This window comes from Pezoporus occidentalis, unplaced genomic scaffold (assembly GCF_034315485.1).
Source record: "Pezoporus occidentalis ecotype Australia unplaced genomic scaffold, CSIRO_AGI_Poc_V1 ctg36, whole genome shotgun sequence".
Taxonomy (NCBI): domain Eukaryota; kingdom Metazoa; phylum Chordata; class Aves; order Psittaciformes; family Psittacidae; genus Pezoporus; species Pezoporus occidentalis.
Genome location: NW_026915591.1, coordinates 1,687,455 through 1,709,576, shown reverse-complemented (window position 1 = coordinate 1,709,576; position 22,122 = coordinate 1,687,455). Strand labels below are relative to the sequence as shown.

The following is a 22,122-nucleotide window of genomic DNA, read 5'->3' as shown; positions in this document are numbered from 1 at the left end:
ATTTTTGTTGCGTACATTTAAAAATGATGTTACAAATATAAAAATTCTTTAAACACCTTCTTTATTTTACATTTATCTTAACCTGACTTGTGTGTCAAAGGTATGACACTTGTGTGTCAAAATTCCTGCAGGTATGAAAAACTCTGCAAACTGGGATAAGTGCAATATTCTCATTACCAGAAGCATCCCAGTGCTCAGTATAAAGAGTTGGGCAGGAGCACAGGCAGGTTGGAGAACGGTGATACAGTAATGCCATGAGAAGTGTCCTTTTGTGACCAGCATTATTTAAAGCTTTCCAGTAGCATTAGATTCATCATTCAGTCTCACAAATTTGAGAGTTTGGAGGGGTCCAGAACAAAAAGACTAATGTTTGAGAAGAGGAAATATTTTACAAATCCTTTACAGTAAGGTCTTACAGCAACTGGGACTTGAACATAGCATAGCTCATTAAAAATACTGGGTTTATTAAATGGTAGCCATCTTGACTTCAAAAAACTTCTCAACTATAGAATACATGGCATCTCAGTATAATAGTATTTTTCATTAAAATACTTTTTACTAGGTTGTTCAGTTTAAAAATAAAAATGCCAAATTAAGAGGATATCAATACAGATCAACTGCTCTATTATTGTGTGTAACAGAGACCAGCTGTGTTTAAATCAATTCAGAAAAAAACAACCCAGCCCAATGACTATATGCTTCATAAGACGTTTATAAAAATGCCAGTACCAGAGGTCTACCACAGGTGTCAGTATCATCCACGATACAGCCACAAAGCTTTGTTAATGCCAAGCAACATTCTTCTAGACAAGCTACAATCAGGCTTAAGATGTTAACCAGTTTATACAAAACTGTGTAGGAGAAATGCTTGATGAGCAACACTTTTTCTTCAATAACAACCTAACATCTAATTTCTCTTTTTTCCAACTTGTGGCAAAGTCTATTTTTATCTCACAAGGTACTGATTTTTGTACACATACCAGATAATTAAAATCATTTTGAGATAAACTCAAGTAAAGACTAATTTATCCTGGCATTAACAGAGTTGCACCTGTTTATGCCAGCTTTGAATCTCGATCCCTCCTGTTCTGATGTTCTCCAGCAGACAATCCCCAAGTTTATCAGAGGCATATCAAATGGTAAGATAAAGTATAATGGCAAAAAACTTACGGATTCCAGTGCTCTTTAGAAATCCTATAAAGGCTGGAAAACATGATGGGAAGTATAACATTTGAATTCTCCTCTATCAAACTCATGATGTATTCATTATTCCAATAATATAGCGCTCTTTCGGCCACCTTTGCGTCAAAGGAATAAATATTAACAGGAATTCAGATAGCTGTAATTTTGCAATTTTCTCAAGGAAAAATAAATCACAAAAATTTTGTGAAGATGTTTTAACAGGAATCATTAACTTTGGAATTAAAACTCTACTTTAATCAGTAGCATAACATGCATTAATGGAATTAAGTTTTTATCCTCTAATTCAAATCACCCAGCATCCACTCTCTGTTTCCCCTGAGCATGGTATGTTGCTACTCACTGAGGACCAGGTGCAGATAGTACATTAATGCTGCAGCTGTGGAGGGGAAGGGAGAGCAGACAGACTTCCCATCACCCCTTTCCCTCAATCCTGTGACTGCAGTCAGAAGGAAGAGAACTGTGCTGGGATACCAGGGGAAGGAGAAGAGAAAGGTCCAGCAGCTGAGCTCCATGAGGGAGGAGGGATCTTAAATGTGAGTAAGGTGCCAATGATAATAATCACGTTGGGGAGGAGCTGGGGGGGGGGGGGTAAGGGCTGTCTTAGGAGGGAAAACACTGATCTAAAGTATGCTAAATACAAATGTAGTCCAAGAAAGAGATGAAAACAGACATATCTGCCTCTGAGACAGGATAAGTCACCTAGCTTAATATGAAGGCACTACAGGTCATACATCCTACCTCCTTCACATATGATTCAATTTAAATCCTATTCATTCCCCTCCTTTCTGCTATGCAACGTGAACAGGCTATGGGTAATACCATCTCTAACCAGACATCTCCTTACAGAAGGAGGTAAATAGGAAAACAAGAATGGTGCACAATACTGCGTTAAAAAAGGAGCAAATACATCCTACATGGTCTATCAAACCCAAGGCCATATGGTGAGTACACATCACCTACAGTCAGAAGGGCTCAAAGCCTGCCTGGATACAACTAAAGGCCTTACATGGCTCAGAATAGCAAGTTCTGTGCTGTAACCCCAGATGTATCTAACAAGTTATTCATGGAGCTCAGAACTAAACTTCCACTGCAACATAACCTTTTCCATAGAGATCCAGAAGACAAGTATTTAAAACAATGTAACATGAAATTATATATACATTTGGAGGGGTGTTATGTTTGATACTGAGACAATACATTCCTATACAAACAATAACCTCTACAACTGACCTGAAAATGAGGGCTAGAGACACACTTGGCAATTTGTTTAAACAAGGGTTCCTGGATTTTGACAAATTGTGATGGTTCGATTACATCCAAGATTTCCTCCAGCTCTCCAAGGAACATGACCTAAAGACAAGGAAGAAAGAATTGAATATAAAACATCTGAATCATCTTGATCAGCAAAATGCTGATAACTCTCAAATTCTACTTCAGGGAGAAATGGAGGCCACACTAGCTTAGAAAGACCCTCTCTCAAAAAACATGATCAGTTCTACCTTTAACAACTTCTAGATTCAGTCTCATAAAAGAATGAGGACCAGTGTGTGCAAACACTGTATTTAAAGTAGTCCTTTCCAACAAAATTCAGAATTGCACCAGTATATCCATGCTGAAAACCCAGCCTAATACAGTCAAAGAATTTGGTCAAGGCTTTAACTTCGTGAAGCAAGGATAGTATCTTAATTTCACCTCAGTTTCAGAAGCAGTGTTCAAAATAACGGTTTCATTGTGGCACAGCATCTCATTAGGGAATCTCAGATTTGCATCAAGGATTTGAAACAAAAATATAAAGATCTAACTGCACCTTTTACATGTTTACTAGGTAAATGCTAGACAATAAAATATCTTTAATCCTCCCTGGAAAAATACTACCCTCATATATAAACAATTCCAAATCTAACAGAATTTACCAGTCTATCCTCAACTTTATGTTCTTCTTCTGAAACAAAAAGAAATTCTCTGCAGAAGAACCAGTGAATAGTCAAACATGGTTATCAAACTTTTCACAGTTAAAACTGGCAAAAAAACCACCCATAATTCAAGTAGGGAAAATCAGCTACAAGAATTAATACCAGGATCCACCACAGCATGTGCTATCTACCTGGAAATATCTAAAGATTGCCTGCCTATTATATTGTAGAACAAAATAATAGTTGTGTTTTGTTAATACAAATAATACACACCCTTAACCCTTTTGTTAAGGGTGGTGAGGCACTGGAATGGGTTGCCCAAGGAAGTTGTGAATGCTCCATCCCTGGCGGTGTTCAAGTCCAGGTTGGACAGAGCCTTGGGTGACATGGTTTAGTGTGAGGTGTCCCTGCCCATGGCAGGGGGGGGCTGGAACTAGATGATCTTAAGGTTCTTTACAACCCTAACTATTCTATGATTATGTAATACTATAATATCACTTACCTCTTTCTGACTGCAGGTTTTAGGCCAGAATTTCATTAAACCTCTAATGACCTAAATTAAAGGGAAAAAAGTTAGATTTTTTTTCTTTTCCTTTCCTCTCAACAGGGTTAGCCATTTATGATACAAAAAAAAAAAAAGTATGAAAGAAATATTTACTGGTTCTGTGAGTGAAGGGTCTTTTTCCAGAAACTGTACTATGCAATACGCCAGCTGTGAAGCAGTAAAGATTTAAGAAAATGAAGTTAGAACATTTCTATAAAGAAAGCACAACAAAACCGTTATTTTTAAAAGAGGGACTCAAGACAAGATGCTACAATAGCTTTCTCCAACTGCATCCAATTTTAAACTGAGATGCATGGTTTGCACTGTGCAAATCCACCCAAAGAGCAGTTCAAAAGAAACAACAGAACACATTACAAAAAAAAATAAATAAAGGTGACAACGTAGCATATAGAACAATCAGAGCAACTTAGAATTCTAAATACAGTCATACAACCAATGTTTAAAAGCTTCTGTTACTCTCTGAAATTGTGTCTTTTTACACATTTTATACATCAGCAAAATCATGAAAACTCTTGGCAAGATGAGCTGAGACAGCTAAAAACTGGAATAACTATTTAGAAAGTACAGCTTTATCAGCACTACCTGAAAATTGGAGAAAAAGGCAACAGGTATCACTTATCAGAGGAAAAATTACATCATGAAAGCTAGATGTATAAAAAGATACATGAGAGCATAAATACAGTATTGAGAAATATGTGAGCGAGAATGTTAAAGATTATGCAAAAATGTGGGTATTGGTATTCAGAAAGTTGCCAGGGTGAAGAAGAGCCTTGACAGCACAAGACTAAGGAAACCCAAATATCCTCTTGGGAGAGGAATGGAAAACGCAAACTTGTGAGAATGAGAAAGTATCAAAGAGAAATCTAAAGAGTTTACTAAACAAAATCCCCAAAATAGAACCAATTTCTGTTATACTTTTAATTATCTAATCAGAAGGAAGACATTTATAATACAAAGGACATTAAAGGAAAAGAAAAAAAAAATCACATTTTTTTCTACATTTCAAAACTTTCCCCCATCTTCCATTTAACATGCAATTAAATTTCCAATGCAACCTTAAAAAAAAGTATCTTCCTGTATCACCCCACTGAGCAGAAAATATTTGTATTAATTTCTACCTGTGCATGGAAGAGTGATAAACTCCTGACAGTATGTAAAGGGATCAGCACCTTCACCAGAAACTGTTTATGCTCTGCCTTAAGAGGTAAAGCAAACCCATTGATAATACTGGAAATTAGAATAGAAATACTTGTTAGTGTTATCATCACAGAAAACATTCTTGAAGTCTGAACAAGCACTTCCTAGATTAAAATAATTTAACAGTCAGCACCTGTTTACAAATAGCAGGCTCATCCCATTTGTAAACAGGTGCTGACTTTCATCCTGCTTTATATTAGCAGTGCAGTACATATCTAGGTAGCAATTCAGCTCTGACTTAGGAATAATCATATAAACAACTGCACAAACCTGTTGCCAAACAGATAAGACCTTGTCTATGTGGTCTGTAAATTCATATAAGCAAGATGTTCTGGAGCAATTAACTTAGAAAAGTAGATTTCCTTAAAATATTAGCACTGTTAGTGTGCTCAAGATAACGTAATTATTTCTACAGCATGTAAGGATGAAGTGCACAAAATTTAACACACACATACAGAAAGTCAATCCTACACTTTTGGCTCTAACTTGCATCCAGTTATATATTCTTGGCAAAGACATGACAGAGATTTGCACATGGGCATAAATATGAGCATGTGCGCACATCTGTTTTCAGAATCAGGGCTTATAGTTACACTTTTTCCAAATCTGACGCTATTCTGATGTGTCCAGAAGGGAAGTTCGAGATAGGTAACAAATAAACACTCATTTACCTTCCTAAAATTTCCAACAGTTCAGCTACGCCATTGAAGTGTTCAGTTTCATAAACAAATCTGAAAAAAAAAAAGTTAAATATAAGTAATATATTGGTTTCCTAAAGTGTTCATAAGCAAAATGTACCTTCTTCCACAACTCACCGTAGAAAAATATTATTAATCTGTTTTCGGATAAATGCTCTAAGACCCAGAAACTTGCCATAAATTCTGTGCAAGACTGTTTTCAGGTAGTCTCGTTCCCGAGGGTCTTCGCTGTCAAACAGCTCCAACAGCTGTGTTTAAAGGAAAAAGAGAACTGAAGCAGTAGACATTTGACAAGTATGACACGCAGACTTCTATATAAAAGAAAAATTACATATTCATGCATGTAAAAATGCAGTATCAGTTACCCAAGGTGTAGAAATACAGTATTAAAAAAATCTGTAGCTGTAACCCCACTACATCACCACAAAACTCAGTTTATTAATTTCCACTTCTGGCATAACAAAACTTTGGCAACCTCAAACAACGATAAACTTTTGATTAACTGGCTCCAAAATGCTGCCTTCATTCTCCTCCTCCAAATAAATAAATTCTTAGACGTTGCCATATCTACAAAATAGGACAGTTTACCCCTTACCATTCCCCATTCCCTCAGGCTGCAGAAATAAAAGATCCTCATTTGGTCTTATTTGTTCCCAAAACATTGTGTCAAGGTCACATTTTTCTAATTGCTTGCAATTTATATTGCGAATTCTTAAGCCTTCCTAGTGATTGCATGGCCTTCACACTCTGGAAAGGCTCAACAGTGAAGCCTATGCCAGCACTGGATCTGTGGTTACATAATCTCCACCAATCAACTGAAATCAAAGCACCAGGTGGAATTAATCCTCCATGTTGAACACAATGGTAACTTCAATACCCAGTTTAAACAAACAAACCTCAGAAAACCTACAAAAACAGAAAACCTACATTTACTAAGTAACTTATAAGTACCATTTTAAAACAGCAGAATGATTATGTGGTACTCGGTGAAAAGAGAATGCCATCCCATGTCTTTCACTGTACAAAATATATCCTGAAACACTGACACCTAAAGTTGTGTCTAAGAACTAAGGCATGACATGAGCAGCAGGAATATCACCTGCAGATCTTTCTTCTATTCCCCTTGAATCCCCTACCACAGAAGTATGAGCTTCCCCTTATCCCGTCTTCACCTTTTCTGACACCACAGCATTGGCTATTCTGGCAGACAACTGGAATGAGTTAGAAAGTAAACTTTTATTTAAAACACAAAACCAACCAAAACACAAAAACCAACCACCACCCCTCTAGTGCACAGATAAAAGGTAAGTTTAAGGTAGTTATCATGAGCAACCACTTGTTTGCATGAAAAAGAAATTAACTGTCAACCAGTACCTGTCTTGCAAGAGAAATTAAGAGTTTGTCAAAGAGTTCTGACAAATGCATAAGATGCTGTCAGAAAATTACTACAGGAGTGGTAGAAAACAATGTTATCTTGGATTCACAAATGGATACTGACATGTATAAGTACATATGGCAGTGTATGTATACTACCTGACCTCTGTTAAACTCCTACAAAACTTTGAGAAGATAAAATGAAAAGACAGAAAAATATGATTAAAATACGTTGTCTGGCATTTTGCTTTCTAATATCCAGATTTAGGACTGACGTATATATCCTTTCACACTATTCTGGATTTTTCTGTAGCTTGTAATAAGATCCCACTATCTCTTCCTTGCAGTAAGAATCTGTGCTGGGAATTTCATGTGGAAACAATGAGGTATATCAACTGCCCTCCAGAGGTTATGAACATATTGCTTTGGTCAATTAGCTCTACAGTTAAATAAATAAACAGTCACCTCATCCTTCCGCAAATAGTAAATTTCACCCAAATGCAACAAACAGCTGGAAACACTTATGTTTTTAATTTTCTTATTGGACTGCTTTTAGGAGCAAAGTATTTATATTTCCAGTTCTCTCACACAGATCCTCTATGGAAACATTGCTGAATTAAGACTTGGTCTCTCGTTTAAAGAAGGACAATTATTTTGATATGCCAAATTTGTTACCAGGTTTCAACAATAAAGACTTATTTTTATGGATAAGGTGCAAGACTTTTGTAATTTACGTGACTGTTCTGACACTAAGCATACGTAGAGAAGGGAAATAAATTTTCCAAAATAGCAACCTACATAACACAGACACTTGTGGATATATTAGAATAGTATGTCTCTTAGCAACCACTGCCAACCATTTCAGACTGTATATACACAGGCTTTGGAAATGAACAGTTACATTGTTAAACACAGCATTTTATCAAAACATACAGCTGAAATCCAGAAACACATCCATATTCAAAAAAACAAAAGCAAAAAACAAGTAAATAAGAAAAAGCCTAAAAGACACCCATTAAAGTGTCATTTTTTTATAAAGGCATTCTTATCGCTAAGAAATACTTCAATAAAGATCCTCACATTTAAAAAAAAATAATTTAGAGAGAAAGCTGATTTCAGACTGTCAACACTTGTGTTGTCATGAAACAAACATGCTTAATGTCCTTAAGTCTCAAATTGGCTTCCTATGTAAATGGTCTATAGTCACAGATTCAAAGGAATTGCTCTAAACACACAACAAATACAATAAGAAGTGGAATAAGAAGTGGAAGGACAAGCTGGTACTTACACGCTGAAGACAAACACACACACAGAGATGTATTTCCTTACATGTATCTACACAGCTCAACATTAACTTCTCACAGAAAAAAGGTGAATTTTAAATCAACACACTGTGCACAACAATACGTAAAAATGCGACACTTAACCATATGGCCAGAACTTAGGGCTTCTTAGAATTCTTTTGAACTCTAAACTGTAATATCATACATTTTCAGATACGATGGTTTTAAAATGTTGTATTTCCCTCTTTCAGTAGGTATCATTCTTTCACTTAGTAGATTTAATAAACACTATCAGGATTTAAAATAAGAAAGTAAAATCCTTGTTTAGACCCATTCTACCATTCCAAACTCTTAACATGTTTGAACACCTTGAAAGGGCATGAGTGGAATGCCACCAGTCATGACCAAGTCCAGCAGCACATAACAGAAGCATCCAGGAATTATTTTCTCTAGATTTCTAAGTGGAACACAAATATTTCTTCTAATGCAATCCTACTAAAGAAAATAAAATCAGTCTGGAAAAACCTGTAGACTGATTATCTCCCCATGCATATTCTTACATCTCCACCAGGTAACTGTATGATCAGACTGGTGTAGCCCCTTGTTCAAGTCAGCATTTAGATGAACAAAAACGGAACTCCACCACAGAGGCTTTATCTGGATGAAAAACATTGTACTTAGAAAATGGATAAAACATAAACATCATGTTGCTTCTATAGGGTGAAGAAGGTCTGTAATATTAAGAAGGAAACTTAAGTCCCTCATTTGAATCTTTGAATTTAGGGACAGAAGTTGTTCTATGGTTTTAGTTATCCATAAAAATAATACACATGGACAGGAAAAGCACTACTTTTATTGCCGGACCACTACAGGGGAAAATAAAAGCTGTAGGCCAGAGTGTCTGGTCTTCACAAATGCCAAGTGTCTCCTGACAGTTTTAGTTTGGCTTCGATTCAAGTTTCAGCCCACAAGGAAATTTCTTTTTCTGACTAAGTAGGAATCTTTCTAAATTTCCCTGATTTCAAAAGCAAGCTATAGACAGCATTAAAATTCTTTCTGACTTTGCAGTTATACAAAAATTCATGATGGGAACAGAGAACACAAGACAGGCCTATTCCCAAAAGCTGAAGACAAAAGTCTTATCTGTGGAATTTCCTGGCTTATCCCAAGAAACACCTTCCATCAGCCACCTGTGTTCTGGTGTCTGGACAAAAATTCCTCCCCATAGAGGAGCAAATACTGTAGTTTCAAGTGAAATAACAATGCATACACGAAGCCTAGCTTGTACAAAAGGAGGAAGAAGGTTAAATCTGAAACACAAAAACCCTGGCTACCAGCTGACCGAGTAACAGCACCCAACTCTTCCATTTAGCCATAACAATGGTGAGCAAACTACAAAAATAAAGGTACACATTCTTTGCCAATGTTGTTTATTATTGATGCTACTTCTTCCATGCTTTTAATAGAGCTTGAACTTCATATAGCCTTTTGATTTACTTCCTCCCCAACCACTACAGCATCACTGTTTTCAGAACTGCACTGGGAATAGGTTTCCTGATGAACTTCTGTCCCTGTTGCTAACTCTCCAGCAGAGACAGAAGGGAGAAATACTCTCCCTTTCCAACAGAAATATTTTAACAATATTAAGACACCTTAAAACAGGCATTTAAGTAGTCTTTCTAGATAGCAGCATTTTTGGACTACCTGACAGCAAACCTTTCATTTTTCAACAATTACTACTTCAGCTCCCTCTCATAACCGGTAAGTCAAATATTTTGATTAAGGTATCAAAACTGGATACAAACCATCCATTTTATATATCTATAGCAACAAGACTGACATATAAAGACACACACACACACTTCCCCTACCTCCATAGACTGAAAACTCTCACTGTATATGCTTGTTTAGCCTTTTTCTGTTCCAAATAAAATTACATTTTCAAATTCTAAACAAAATATTTTTAAAGACTTTTTTTTCAAAAGCAGAATGAAGCCTTAAATTTAGAATAAACGCCAGCTTACCTGCAATACAAATTTCTGATCTATGTATTTTTTGGCAATGCTGGGCTGAAATTCTTGGCTTTCCAAAAATCGTATGAAAAACTCATATACAAGCTGCAAAAGAAAAAAAAAAAAGGTCCACAGTTTAGTTTTTGAGTTTATTGCTCTTTCTATTTTAAAGTCTTTCTCTAAATTTTTTTGCTAGAAGATAAAATGCTTATTTTTCCACAGAGCAAAAGGTTGAAAAAAATGAAAAAGGTTTTTCTCCTTTATCAAACTGCTATCTTAGAGTTACAATTAATTATACAAGCTTTTAAAGTTAGTTTTGCTTATTTAAGTCCAGTCAAAGACACTTCATCACCAAGAACAGGCACTGCCATTTTGTAATGCTTATTATCAACTTGTAAAGCTTCCAAGAGTAATTGGAAAGCACATTTAAACTGCCCTCTGAATGCCTGAAGTCACATCAAATACAGACATTACAATTCTGAAAGGGCTGGGGAAACAGTTGGAAATATTTAAATTAAATTAGAAACTGCTTAGAGTAGCTTTTACTACAACTTGAAACAAAGAAGAAGAATACAAACCAGAATTTATTCAGAAGTTCCTAACTTACTGTAAAGATTAGCCTCAGGCTGGAGAAAACCTGCTTACTTTCAAGCAATTCCATTTCTGCCTCAACTATTCAGCGGGACAGTAACAGACTTTCAGTATAGTGGAGAAAAAGAAGAGTATGAAAAACAGGCAAAAAGGAAGGGAAGTGAAACAGAGACTGCTGTGGCCTTTTTGTTGAACCTTTTCAAGAGGAACAGCTATTTAAAACTTCTTTTCTGACTTAAGAGTATGAATATTGATACTGAAAGGAGAAAGGAAGCTAAAAATTACATCTTAAAATAATTTTTAACTTTTCTACGCTAACACCAATATGCTGAAATACTGTTGCTGCTTTACATCAGTGTTCTCTGACTTCTAAGAGGATAGGAAATCAAAAAGGGGGAGAGAGGTTTAGAAATAGGATATGGAAAAAGTGACAGCTTACATAACTAATATTAAATCATCAGGAGATCGATTCCATCAACTCCTGACAAATACTTTGGTGCATTTCTTTCTTCCTGACAAGGGTAAATCACCCACCAGCTAAGAAATGCCATAATTTCCATGTAAATAATGACTTTTAAAATTACAGCACTGCTGTCAATGAACATAAGATAGCAGATACACATGCCCGTGCTGTTTCCTGGAAGGCAGAGCTGTTCAGAGCTGCCTTGAAGCTTTTAAGAGTCTTTTTTTTTTTTTTTTTTAAATATGAGAGATAAAACCTACATTTCAACAAATTCTAAATTCGTAGCACAAAAGAGTGAAACAAACTGCTCACAGGCAAGGACTGTGCATGCAACTGTCCAGTAAAATCCTCATTTCAAGCTGAGATCAGCTGTGCTCCTTTGCTCACAGAAACTCCCAGATTCCACAAACTGTTACCTCTCAGGCAAACTTCTTCTAAATTTACTAGTGATGTAAGCTGTTGTCCTGACTAACACAGCCAGAATCCGCATCTGTATTTTCTATATAGGATTCTACTGCATTAGCATCAGTGATTCTTTCTCCAAAATTAGTTTATGGTCTTTGCTCAAAATACCTTGTGTTGGCACGTGAGGTACAGAGGAAGGGATGATACACAACAGTGAGCATGCATCCTGCTACAAACACCAGAAGGCAAATCTCGATGAGGGAAGAGGAAGGAAGACTTAGATAGGCATGTAGATTCTCATTCATATTTCTGATCACCTACCAACACCAGTGGACTTTTGTATGAAAATTAACTACCCTCTGTAAAGCAAAACTGAGAGCAGTATCATCCTCACAATGCCCTCGCTGAAATTGCTGAAAGGCACTTGTGCAATGGAACAGTTTGGAAAGCAGAATAGTCTTTAAATCAGTGAAGGAAAACATGAATATGAGTGGCACCATCAATACAACTGTGAAAGAAAGCTTCAAATTTTGCAAATTTCATAAAAGTACTCTCCCGTCTTTGTAGGTACTATACTATGGCCATGAACAATATTAGTAAATGTGTCTTACAGACCAGTTCAGATTCACAGGGTAAAAAGCAGCTGAGAAAATTAGATACATTAAGCAGTGATGAACATTTCTGAGATAAATTATCAAAAACCTGTAAATGTGGCCATGATGCCTCCAAGGTGGGCTCATCTTCTTCTGGATCAAATTCATTGCTGTCACTAGGTGGGAGAGTTCTGAATATATTGCAAGATACCTGGAAAGTGAAAAGAAAGAATTATGAGATCTGTTTTTCAAATAGGTACTAGATCTCAGGACTCTGTATGTCTGTACCTACTCTCTCCTCCATCACGTAAGCAGTGTTTCTTTTGGCTGCTGTCTAATAAAGTTCTTTAGCAAAAGCACAGGTCTAAGGAACTTGACACTTTACAAACCTCCCATGAGCCTTGCCCTTCTCCACAGTGTTTTCGTTTCTTCTTTCCACTACTATGCTGGCATTACCATCTGCCACCATTTCTGTCCACCATGTTCCAGATGTGCCTACCGAATTGTAATTCCCAATCCTGTCAGGCACCGGTGAGTTGAGAGCCACAACTGTTTAGGAGTTGCAGGAAACGCCATCAACACATATAAGTGTTTTCATACAAACTTATTTCCTGTTACGCAGGGAAAACATTGATGATATCCGATTAAGGTCTCATTTATCAGCACTTGTTAAGAATTGTGAGTGCTATTTACACATTGTATGCCTGGACACCTCATGCCAAGCACAGAAATCGGTCCTAAATAAAAGCAACAAATAGTATTTGCTCAACACTTAGCCTGCAATTTATTTCATGGTCCTTTCACTTTGCCTAATCTTATTTAGAGGAATTTTGATGAGATTGCTTGGCTTTCTGAGGTTCATGCTACCAGCAAAGGCTGAACCAGAGTGCTTTCCTGGGTTAATTATAGTGCTGAATGGAGTGTACAGCTTATTATGCAGCAAATCTGATAAACTGCAAACATGGTGTACAGCCTTTTCTGCACTTTGAAGGTGATGTTGTGCCTTCTTTGCACTCTGCTACTGCATTTGACCCACCTCTAAGCTGTTAATCAAACAGCTGGGAAAAGCAGCATGCTATCTCCTAATCCTGTCTATATATGACCCGTTCATTGCAGTTCAGACAAACTAAGCTATTTAAGAAACAAAGCTAGTATATTCTGCAACATCCTTATTTATTTTTCCAGCTTTTACTCCTGTAAACATTTACAAGTTAGTCTGTAAAGCGTATTTTCAATATATCGATAATTCAGTAAGAAAGAACACTTTAAAGTCAAGAGTTTAAATACAATTCAAACACTGTAAAAAATTGACTGAAATAGAAAAAGTAAAGCTTTGCAAGAAAATATTTTCAAGAAAATCAGAACAGATTCAGGTACTGCATAAACAGAGAGATAAAACAATGCAAAACTGTAGGAAAGCACATGTGGTGCATACCAGCGAGGAATATTCACTGAGCACACGGCAAAGATAAAAGAAAAGGAAGGCAAACAAGTGAGCAGAGGAAAAAGATAAAGAAAACACAACCAAAACCAAACCCAACACAAACATAAAGGGGTCACATGGGGTCTCTGCTTGGACTTCTCCCTTCTTGCCACAAGAGGGTGCCTTTCACTACAGTTACAGTAAAACACTTTCAGACGCCTCCACTGTGTACATATATCTCATGTTTTCAAGTCACGTGGCTTTCAACCTTAACAGATAGAGCTCTTATTATAGTCTGTGCTGATACTGAACTCTGCTTGCCCTGTGGGCGTACCTGCCAAGTGACTACTAGTATTTATTAGGAGACACTCTTTTCCTCCCTTCTCCATCCTCTTCCCCTGACTCATTTACTTCTCTCAAGAGCCCCTCATGAAAAGACTTGCATGAGGAGAGGTCAAATAACTATTCCAGGAATACACATTCCTGAGCTCCTCCTTCTACTATCCCTGATTAAAAAAAAAAAAAAAAAGAAAAAAGACAAAAAAAAAAAAAGACACAAAAAAACAGGGAGAGGAGGAAAGTTCTCAGAATTGGCATGACAGTTGTTCCTGTGTTAAGAGCACACGGCAAAATAGGGTAGATGGCCCAAAGGATTATTCCCAAGTAAAAAAGTTAAAATGTACTTATTGGGGCCTTGGTTCTGAACATCTGGGATTCTGCAATACTTACTGAAGCATTTTTGGTTAATGCTTCACATTCAAAAATCTCAGCCTTCCCAGGATTTGGACCAAAATAGGAAACTAGCAAAACCAAAGGCATTCCAGAGCTATTTTCTTTCTTTTTCCCCTGCTTTAAACTACTTGAAACAAGAAAGAAATTTTCATGCAAATTTAACCATACATAAATTATTGAAACTTGTACCAACAGATCAGAGAAAATGTAAGTATTCATCAGCTGTTGTGTTTAGAAACTCAAACAGATATTGAATTACGGCACAAGCAAATCCTGCAAGGAAAAGTGCCTACTTTCAGAATTAAAAGCTAAACTAAGACAAATTCCTCTAAGATTTAAATTAAGTCAAACCAAGCCTCAAGCAGTTAGTGCCAGGGCCTTAACAGCATGACAAAAGTATGAGGGGTTCAGCAACAATTAGTTAAGTGCCAGCACTGACATCTGAGTCTTGAGCTTGTAACAAAACCAGTATTTCTGGAGAGCACCTATTAAAAAGAGGCCAGTCTCAAGGCAACTCTAAAGCAGTATTTTTGCATAAGAAAATTAACATACAAGAGTAAATGAACAAAGTAGAATATGGTCCTAGTATACAGTTTGCTCTCTTTCATTTTCCTTTTTGCATTAGGAGAAAAGATAAGCTATATGAAACCAAAATGCAGATATTCTCTGAAGAAGAACAGACAGAACAGGTTATCTTTAAGCGATTTCCCCAGGTTATCATAATTTTAAAAGATAATGTGTGTCATTACCGTTACATTAATCACCACAACACAGCACGATAGCTCATTTACATACAGTGTCAATTTTATAGCATGCTTATCTGAATCAGTAGCCTCTGGGTGGCTGATGTTATAAGCCTCTAAGGGAGAAGTGAAGGCAACAAGTTCTTCCATGCATGAACTGCCCAGCTGTACATTAGAGACTTTGACAGCCACCACACAAAGATGGGAATACGCTACATCAAATCCAAAAGAATAATTTTTTCTCAGATGGGCATAAGGTAGCTATTTAATATTTATCCCTGGACCCACTCAGCATGCCAAAATTCCTTCAGCTGGATAGCTAAATCGTTTCTCTTCTGACCTCTGTTGCACCATCAAGCCAAAGGACATGACTGCCAGCCGGCATATAGAGTCCCAGATGATTTGTCTCCCATAGCCAACACAAATGACTATTGATCATACTGACTTCCGTCTTCCACTAGTTAGGAACACCTCCAAGCCTGGATGCTATTTTTGTAAAGCAAACCACAACTGTAATGTTGTAGAAAGTTGCATGATGACAGATCTCCTCTTATATTCTCCATTACTGTCCCTTTTAGAAGCAAACGTCAAACTGGGCGTAGAAAAGTACATCACTGCTCCCCTGGTATGCAGAATTTAAACACCCAAGTGCCAGAAACCAGTTTAACAGATCAGTAATATCTACCAACTGGCACTGAATCTAAAATTTCCATGATCAAGTTGGAAATGCCAAAATGACAGATTTTTAAATTCAAGATGCCAGAAGCCTCTATGCCCCATGTCAGTGTGGCAGTCAGGCACAACTCTGACCAGAAGAAAAATGAAAACGAGTTCTTCCCTGTGAGGATGGTAAGCCGCTGGAACAGGTTCCCCAGAGAAGGTGTGGGTGCCCCATCTCCAAAAGTGTTCAAAGCCAGGTTGGACGGGGCTTTGAGCAACCTGGCCTAGAGGAAGGTGTCCCTGCTCAGACAAGGGGGCTGGAATAAGATGAGATTGAAGGTTCCTTCCAACCCAAACCATTCTATAAAAACCTTTCCAGGCTATTACAAGTCAGTGTCAATTCATTAAAAACAAACAAGATAGGGAAGGCTGCTCTGATACTCCCACACAGAATGAGCTGCAAATTCTGTATAGATCGGATGACTAGTACCTGGCAATGCAGAACTATGAATATACAGTTAAAGTAATGAGCTTCAGGAAAGCTTTGATTTTATCACCAGATTTATATTTTTAATAGCTTTTAGGAAAGAAAATACTAAAAAGCTTAAGTCTGACGGTAGGAATAAATGTTTTGAGAAGTCCATTCTCTGTCCCTCACCAGAGTGCTATGAAAATGACAATGCTGTAACAGAAACACTTCACAAATTTAATTTCAGCTCAGCACTCCTACTCTGTGCTGTTCAAAACAAAGATTTTCATCAGTAATAGTTTTCCTGAATGGAACCTGAAAACAAACATGCACGCAGGGAAGCTTAGTATATTAGCTATAAAAAAAACAGGATAAGTGAATAGCCAACTAGTTCATAGGAAATGCCTCTTCTTCTATTATCAATAGGTGGAATCATCTAAATAAACCCTGTGTGCATATGAAATTGAAACCGGATATCTCTGTACATGCAATGTTTTAACTACTATGCATATTAACAACATACAGTAACAGTAACATGTAACTAAGTCGTAACATGAAGCCATGTTAACTGGGAGACAACAATGGCCCATGGAACAGACACTAAACTTGTCCTTCTTAAATGTATTTCTGTGTGATTTTTTAATATTGTTTATGGATTTACATATTTTAGAGCCTGAAATGACTACTGCAGTCATCCAGCTATGTCTCTATATAATCCATTGAATTGTTCCCAGAAGCTTGACTAAAGTACATCTTACAAAAAGTAACACCTACTTTTATCTTAAAAGATTATAAATGATTCCACCACTCTCCTAGTTTTACTACTAATCTAACGACAGCCTGCTTCACATTTCGAGGTTGAATTTGCCCGATTCCCTGATGGTTCTCGTTAAATCACCAGATCTATTTCACATCTGCATATATATTTACATATGCAGTATATATCTATTTATACGTAGGTACTTTTATATAGACATGACAATTCTTGAACTCTGTGCTGCTAAATGAAGACCTAGAGCTTCTGAACCCAGGCAGTTGTTAGTTTCTTTGCTTGTTTATAATCCTGTGATTACTCTTGCTTCCTTCCTTTGAGCTCCCATCTGTGCACAGCAAGGATACTGGGGTAGGTATAAAACACCAGACCCTCTCCATCTTTTTTTCCTGCATGTTGCCATTTTTATCAACATTCATTTCTTTGAACAGGGCACTGTACCAGAAACTCACATTAAGATACTCATGATAATAAACCACAATGCCCAGGTCCTTTTCTGCACCACTGCTTGCCCGAATGCAGTCTTTCAAGGCTTAGTATTATGAACCTTCTTTTTGCCCAGCAGCATTACTTCTGACTTGGCTGCACTAAATTTACTACAATGGACTGCAAACACAGTCAACAATCCAGATCGCAGGGTGGGGGGAAAAGAGTCCTGCTCATCTTTTCTTGATCTTTAAGTCTTCCAAAGATCTAATCAATAACCTGTAGGAATTTAGCTGTAGATCAGGGTTCTCCTAAACTTGTCAGCTTACCATCACCTACTTCCATAGTGGTAGCAGCTTCCATCCCTACAGATGAGCAAGCAGCAAAATTGAGATCCTTAGAATTCTGTTGGCTGACAAGTGCAACAGGAGCAAGTTTGTAGAACAAAATTTCTGGTGCTCAGCTGCAATGTCTACAACATGAACGTTTGGAGAGGAGTTTTTCTAGTGATCCCTTGCACTGAAGCCCATTAGCAAGTTGGCAAGCATTAGGTACACTCCTTTAGCAGACATTTTGTCCAAAATTAACTGAATTTTCAAACCCTAACATTCCCCTGTCACAAACATGCAAGTGGAGTGAGAACAAATGGGAGATCCACTTCAAGAGCACACTCAGGATCTGAGTTAGTAGCACCAGCACAGACCCATCCCCAGGCAGCATCCCTGGAAACTGCTCTGAAATCCCACTGCGTCACCTAAACCTGCACCATAACAGGATACCCTACTAGTAACAATCCTGTTCCTCACTACCTACATGTAACTACAGTTCCGAGATGATCCAGGGAACACTTATTTATGTAATGTGTCCCCAACTAATTCTATACAATGCAGTCGTAAAAATTCACAGCAGAAACCCAAGCATCTTGGAAAAATTAAAGCACGGTACCAGCAGAAGGAGCCCCTCACCTCTAGAGCAGGCATCAGATGAAGTGAAAGCCTGCCAATATCTGAACTTGAACTCTAGACAGCATTACAAAACTCACACTGTCTCAGACTCCAAACTGAAGAACAAAACAAACCAAACCCCAAGAAAACAATCCCCCAGAAGATTCATACTGTCCTTGTCTACAGACACAATGCTTGAAAGGTGTTTTAGAAGATGACACAGCCAAAATGGGGGTAGAGATGTGCACTCCTTAAAAAAACAAAAAAACCCCAGCTGCAGTCAGCACACGTATTTCTTGGAAAAAGAAACAAGAAACTGTTTTTCCAGTTTATTTCTTTGTTTTAGACCTAGTGACTGTACTATTATGCAGATAAGGTCTGACGAATGAAAGGCCTATGTAACCAGCAGGAGGAATAATGGATACGGGTAAATGTAATTACATACTGTCGGGAAAAATTATTAGGGACAACTACCACAAGAGGAGCTGCCTCCAACTGATTTTTTGAGAGGCGCACAGAACATCAGAGCCTCTTCTTTTAATAAGCATTGTGGGTTTTGTACAAACCAGGTGCATAAAGAATGTGAATAACAAAATGCATCTAACAGAGGGATTTGCAAATAATGCATAAAAGAAGCTAAAGTTAGATTCTTCTCCTGCTTCTACAGAATTGATAGCCCTCACATTAAAGATACAAGAACAGAAATTAAAATATGATGTGATGCTTATCTTTTTTTTTTTTTTCTAATTTCCATAGCATGCTTGCTCCATCACGCTGCATCTAGATGACAATTTTTAATCCAAGTCCATTTTGGGGGTCAAAGGATATTGCATCTTCCTTTCAGCATTTCAGATGGTTTCAGAACAATCCATTCAGCTTCTACTGATTAGAGTTTAAAATTAATTCGTAACAATTTACAGAATTCCTAATGGTACATAAAATTCATATTAGAAAAGAAACATTATTTGTTAATCCTTGTAAGACTGTATGATCTCATTTACTGCCCTTAAACTTGAAATTACATTCAGCATTATATTTTTAACTCTAATACAAGAACCAACAGGAACATGCACATGGGTTTTGCTAAATCAAAACAGTAAGACTGAGTATAGGTACATTTGCACAAAAAACTTAATCCAAGAACATTTTAACATTGAAAACCCTATACAAGATGACCAGTTAGCAAGCAGGGTGTCATACTTAGTCAGAAGCTATAGCTAAAGCTGTAGAAAATTTAAAGATTCGGAATTCCCATGAAGTCAAACAGCTAGAACACTTCCAAAAAATACGTTCTTAAGCCATGGCTTTTTTACATGTTAACAAGATAGTGTTTAACAGGTCTGTCACAAAAACTCCTGATCAGATTCTGCTCTCACTTCTGTTGAGACAAACCTGCAGTAGAAGGGATTCAATCCTGCTATATTTATGTCAATAGAAAGAAGAAAAATAAATAAATAAAAATGCAAATTTGGTATTTATTTGGGTATTCATTTAACCAAGTTCCTTTCACTGTGTAACTCAACACAGCTTCTAAGGCACAAGACATCTAATATGATGTTTCACTTTGGCTATGGAGATTAGAGTCTTATTTAACTTGATTTGTCATTACAAAAAAAAATAAAAACAACAACAGGAAGTCAAAGGCATTTCTGCACTTAAAAGAGAGGAGAACAAAGTAACAATATTCCATTCTAAAACATGTATCTCAAAAATGTTTCATTAGCCATCTCTTATGGGCTGACAACCATCCATGGCTGCTGCATAAACAGCATGGTAAATGTCAGGGGTCAGGTTTACAATTTTTGAAGCAGCAACAGAAGAGCTGAAATGCTGCTCACCAACAAACAGCTTCATCCAGACTTCTCAGTTTAACAGCTTGTCATTTTTTTCCATCCGATTTTTAAATTGAAAGGCATCAGCTTTCTTAATCTATGTCTTAATACCCAGGAAACGAAAAGCTCTACTTCATACACCCTTTAGGATACCACAGATAATAACAAACATTTAATTCATTCAACTACTATTGCTTAATCTACCAGCAATATCAGCATCATTAGTTTAAGCCTCCACATTTTGCTCAGACAGGATCACATTTTAGATTAAGCATCCAATTATGGGCTCATAAAGCCACATTACTGGCATTTCCTTCTTAGCAGAGTGTGGTTTAATTGGCAAGGGCCTTTTTTCCTATGACTAGCCTAATTCTAAAGAATGTCATATGCCCTTCCGAACAACACATCAAACTGCAGGGGAAGCGCTCTGAGCAATACCCTCCTGAATAAATCTGTCCAGCTTACAGCCATTAACACAAATCCCAACTGCTCTTCCCATCAACTGATATTGATGACAGTGACAAGGACACTGCAAGCTTGCTTTGGTGGCCATTAGTAAATTCAATTTCATTCTTTAAAAAAAAAACAACACAATAACATGCCAAACACTTGTGTATATATCAAGCTAAAGACAATGGTTTAAAGAAGCACAGGTTGACAAATAGCCAAATGACCTCACATTTAGCTATATTCAGCATCATATTATATGCTCAAGAGAACAAGATGCAAATATGTGATATTACAATTAGGGATTAAGGTTTTAATGCCATGAATTTAGGATAATTGGCAGTAAAAATATTGAGGAGCTGTTATGCTGGTTACAACAAATGACTTTTTCAAACCCTTATAACATAACACCACCACATTTTATAAGCAATTAAAAATCTCAGAGTTTCTGAAGAACTTTACAGGCAATCTCTCTCTATTTTAGCATCTATAAAGCCAAACTCCTTTTGGGTCATGAACAGAGAGTACTAATATACAAATACGTTATAAAAGTTTAAAGCAAAAAAGGCTCTCCCACAGATAACTATATTTTTTGACATTCTAGATTATTAAGATAGGAAATCACTTTTTAGCCATTAATGCTTCTTTATAAATACTATTAACTTTTAAAATATCAGCTTCAGACCTTTTCTTATGCACCTTTTCTTATGCTCTTACATGACAAAAAACCTCACAAAATAGCTTCTTTCTTTTTTCCCTGTTTACAGTACTTCACCTCCAAAAGGTGAAGCCCAAAGTGCCAAGCAGGAAATATTAATTCCTGGATCCAAAAACACTAAACATAAGGGAGTATACCTTCCAAGGGGACAAAGAACACTTCTGCTCCATTTTGATCAGTTTTAAGATACTGTTTTTTCAATCACAACACTCCTGTGACAATTGTGGCAGGCAGTCCATGGGGACACTCATTTGCTCAGGACATACATACTGCTGGTTTCTTTACTATCATGACAGATCTGAGATTGCCAATGTGACAGCTCCTTTGTGTACACAGTTGGAGACTTAGATGAAAATCCACAAAAACAGATAAAGGCAGCAGTTGCACTCATGAAGTCAACTATGTGCAGTTGAGTCTCTCTTAAGTATACGATTGCAAGCACAGTTCCTCTTGAAACAAGAATACGCACTTCCTGAAAAAACAAGTTACACCAAACATCATGCTTCAGAACAAAGTGACTAATGCTGTCCCTTCACCAGGCAATATGCACTGAAAACTTCTTTCATACAATATTGTAAGTCCTACTTTTCCCTCTAGGGCCTGTTTAACTGAAGACAATGTGATGAGGAAGTCTTGCTTTTATAAGCAAAGACCAGGAG

At 37.0% G+C, this 22,122-nt stretch overlaps 1 protein-coding gene across 5 annotated transcripts in view; it reads right to left on the bottom strand.

Annotated features, from left to right (window-relative positions):
• Positions 1–22,122, bottom strand: part of PPP2R5E (protein phosphatase 2 regulatory subunit B'epsilon) — a 76,125-nt gene that overhangs the window by 6,152 nt on the left and 47,851 nt on the right. For 4 of the 5 annotated variants that reach the window (XM_062630750.1, XM_062630749.1, XM_062630753.1 and 1 more), the window contains 9 exons: positions 12,407–12,508; positions 10,258–10,350; positions 5,694–5,824; positions 5,550–5,609; positions 4,800–4,908; positions 3,775–3,828; positions 3,619–3,669; positions 2,434–2,553; positions 1,171–1,298 (listed from right to left, as the gene is read on the bottom strand). In XM_062630750.1, coding sequence (XP_062486734.1) covers positions 1,171–1,298; positions 2,434–2,553; positions 3,619–3,669; positions 3,775–3,828; positions 4,800–4,908; positions 5,550–5,609; positions 5,694–5,824; positions 10,258–10,350; positions 12,407–12,508 — 848 coding nt within the window. The remainder of the gene's footprint in view (positions 1–1,170; positions 1,299–2,433; positions 2,554–3,618; positions 3,670–3,774; positions 3,829–4,799; positions 4,909–5,549; positions 5,610–5,693; positions 5,825–10,257; positions 10,351–12,406; positions 12,509–22,122) is intronic. The other variant, XM_062630751.1, reaches the window with a different exon arrangement.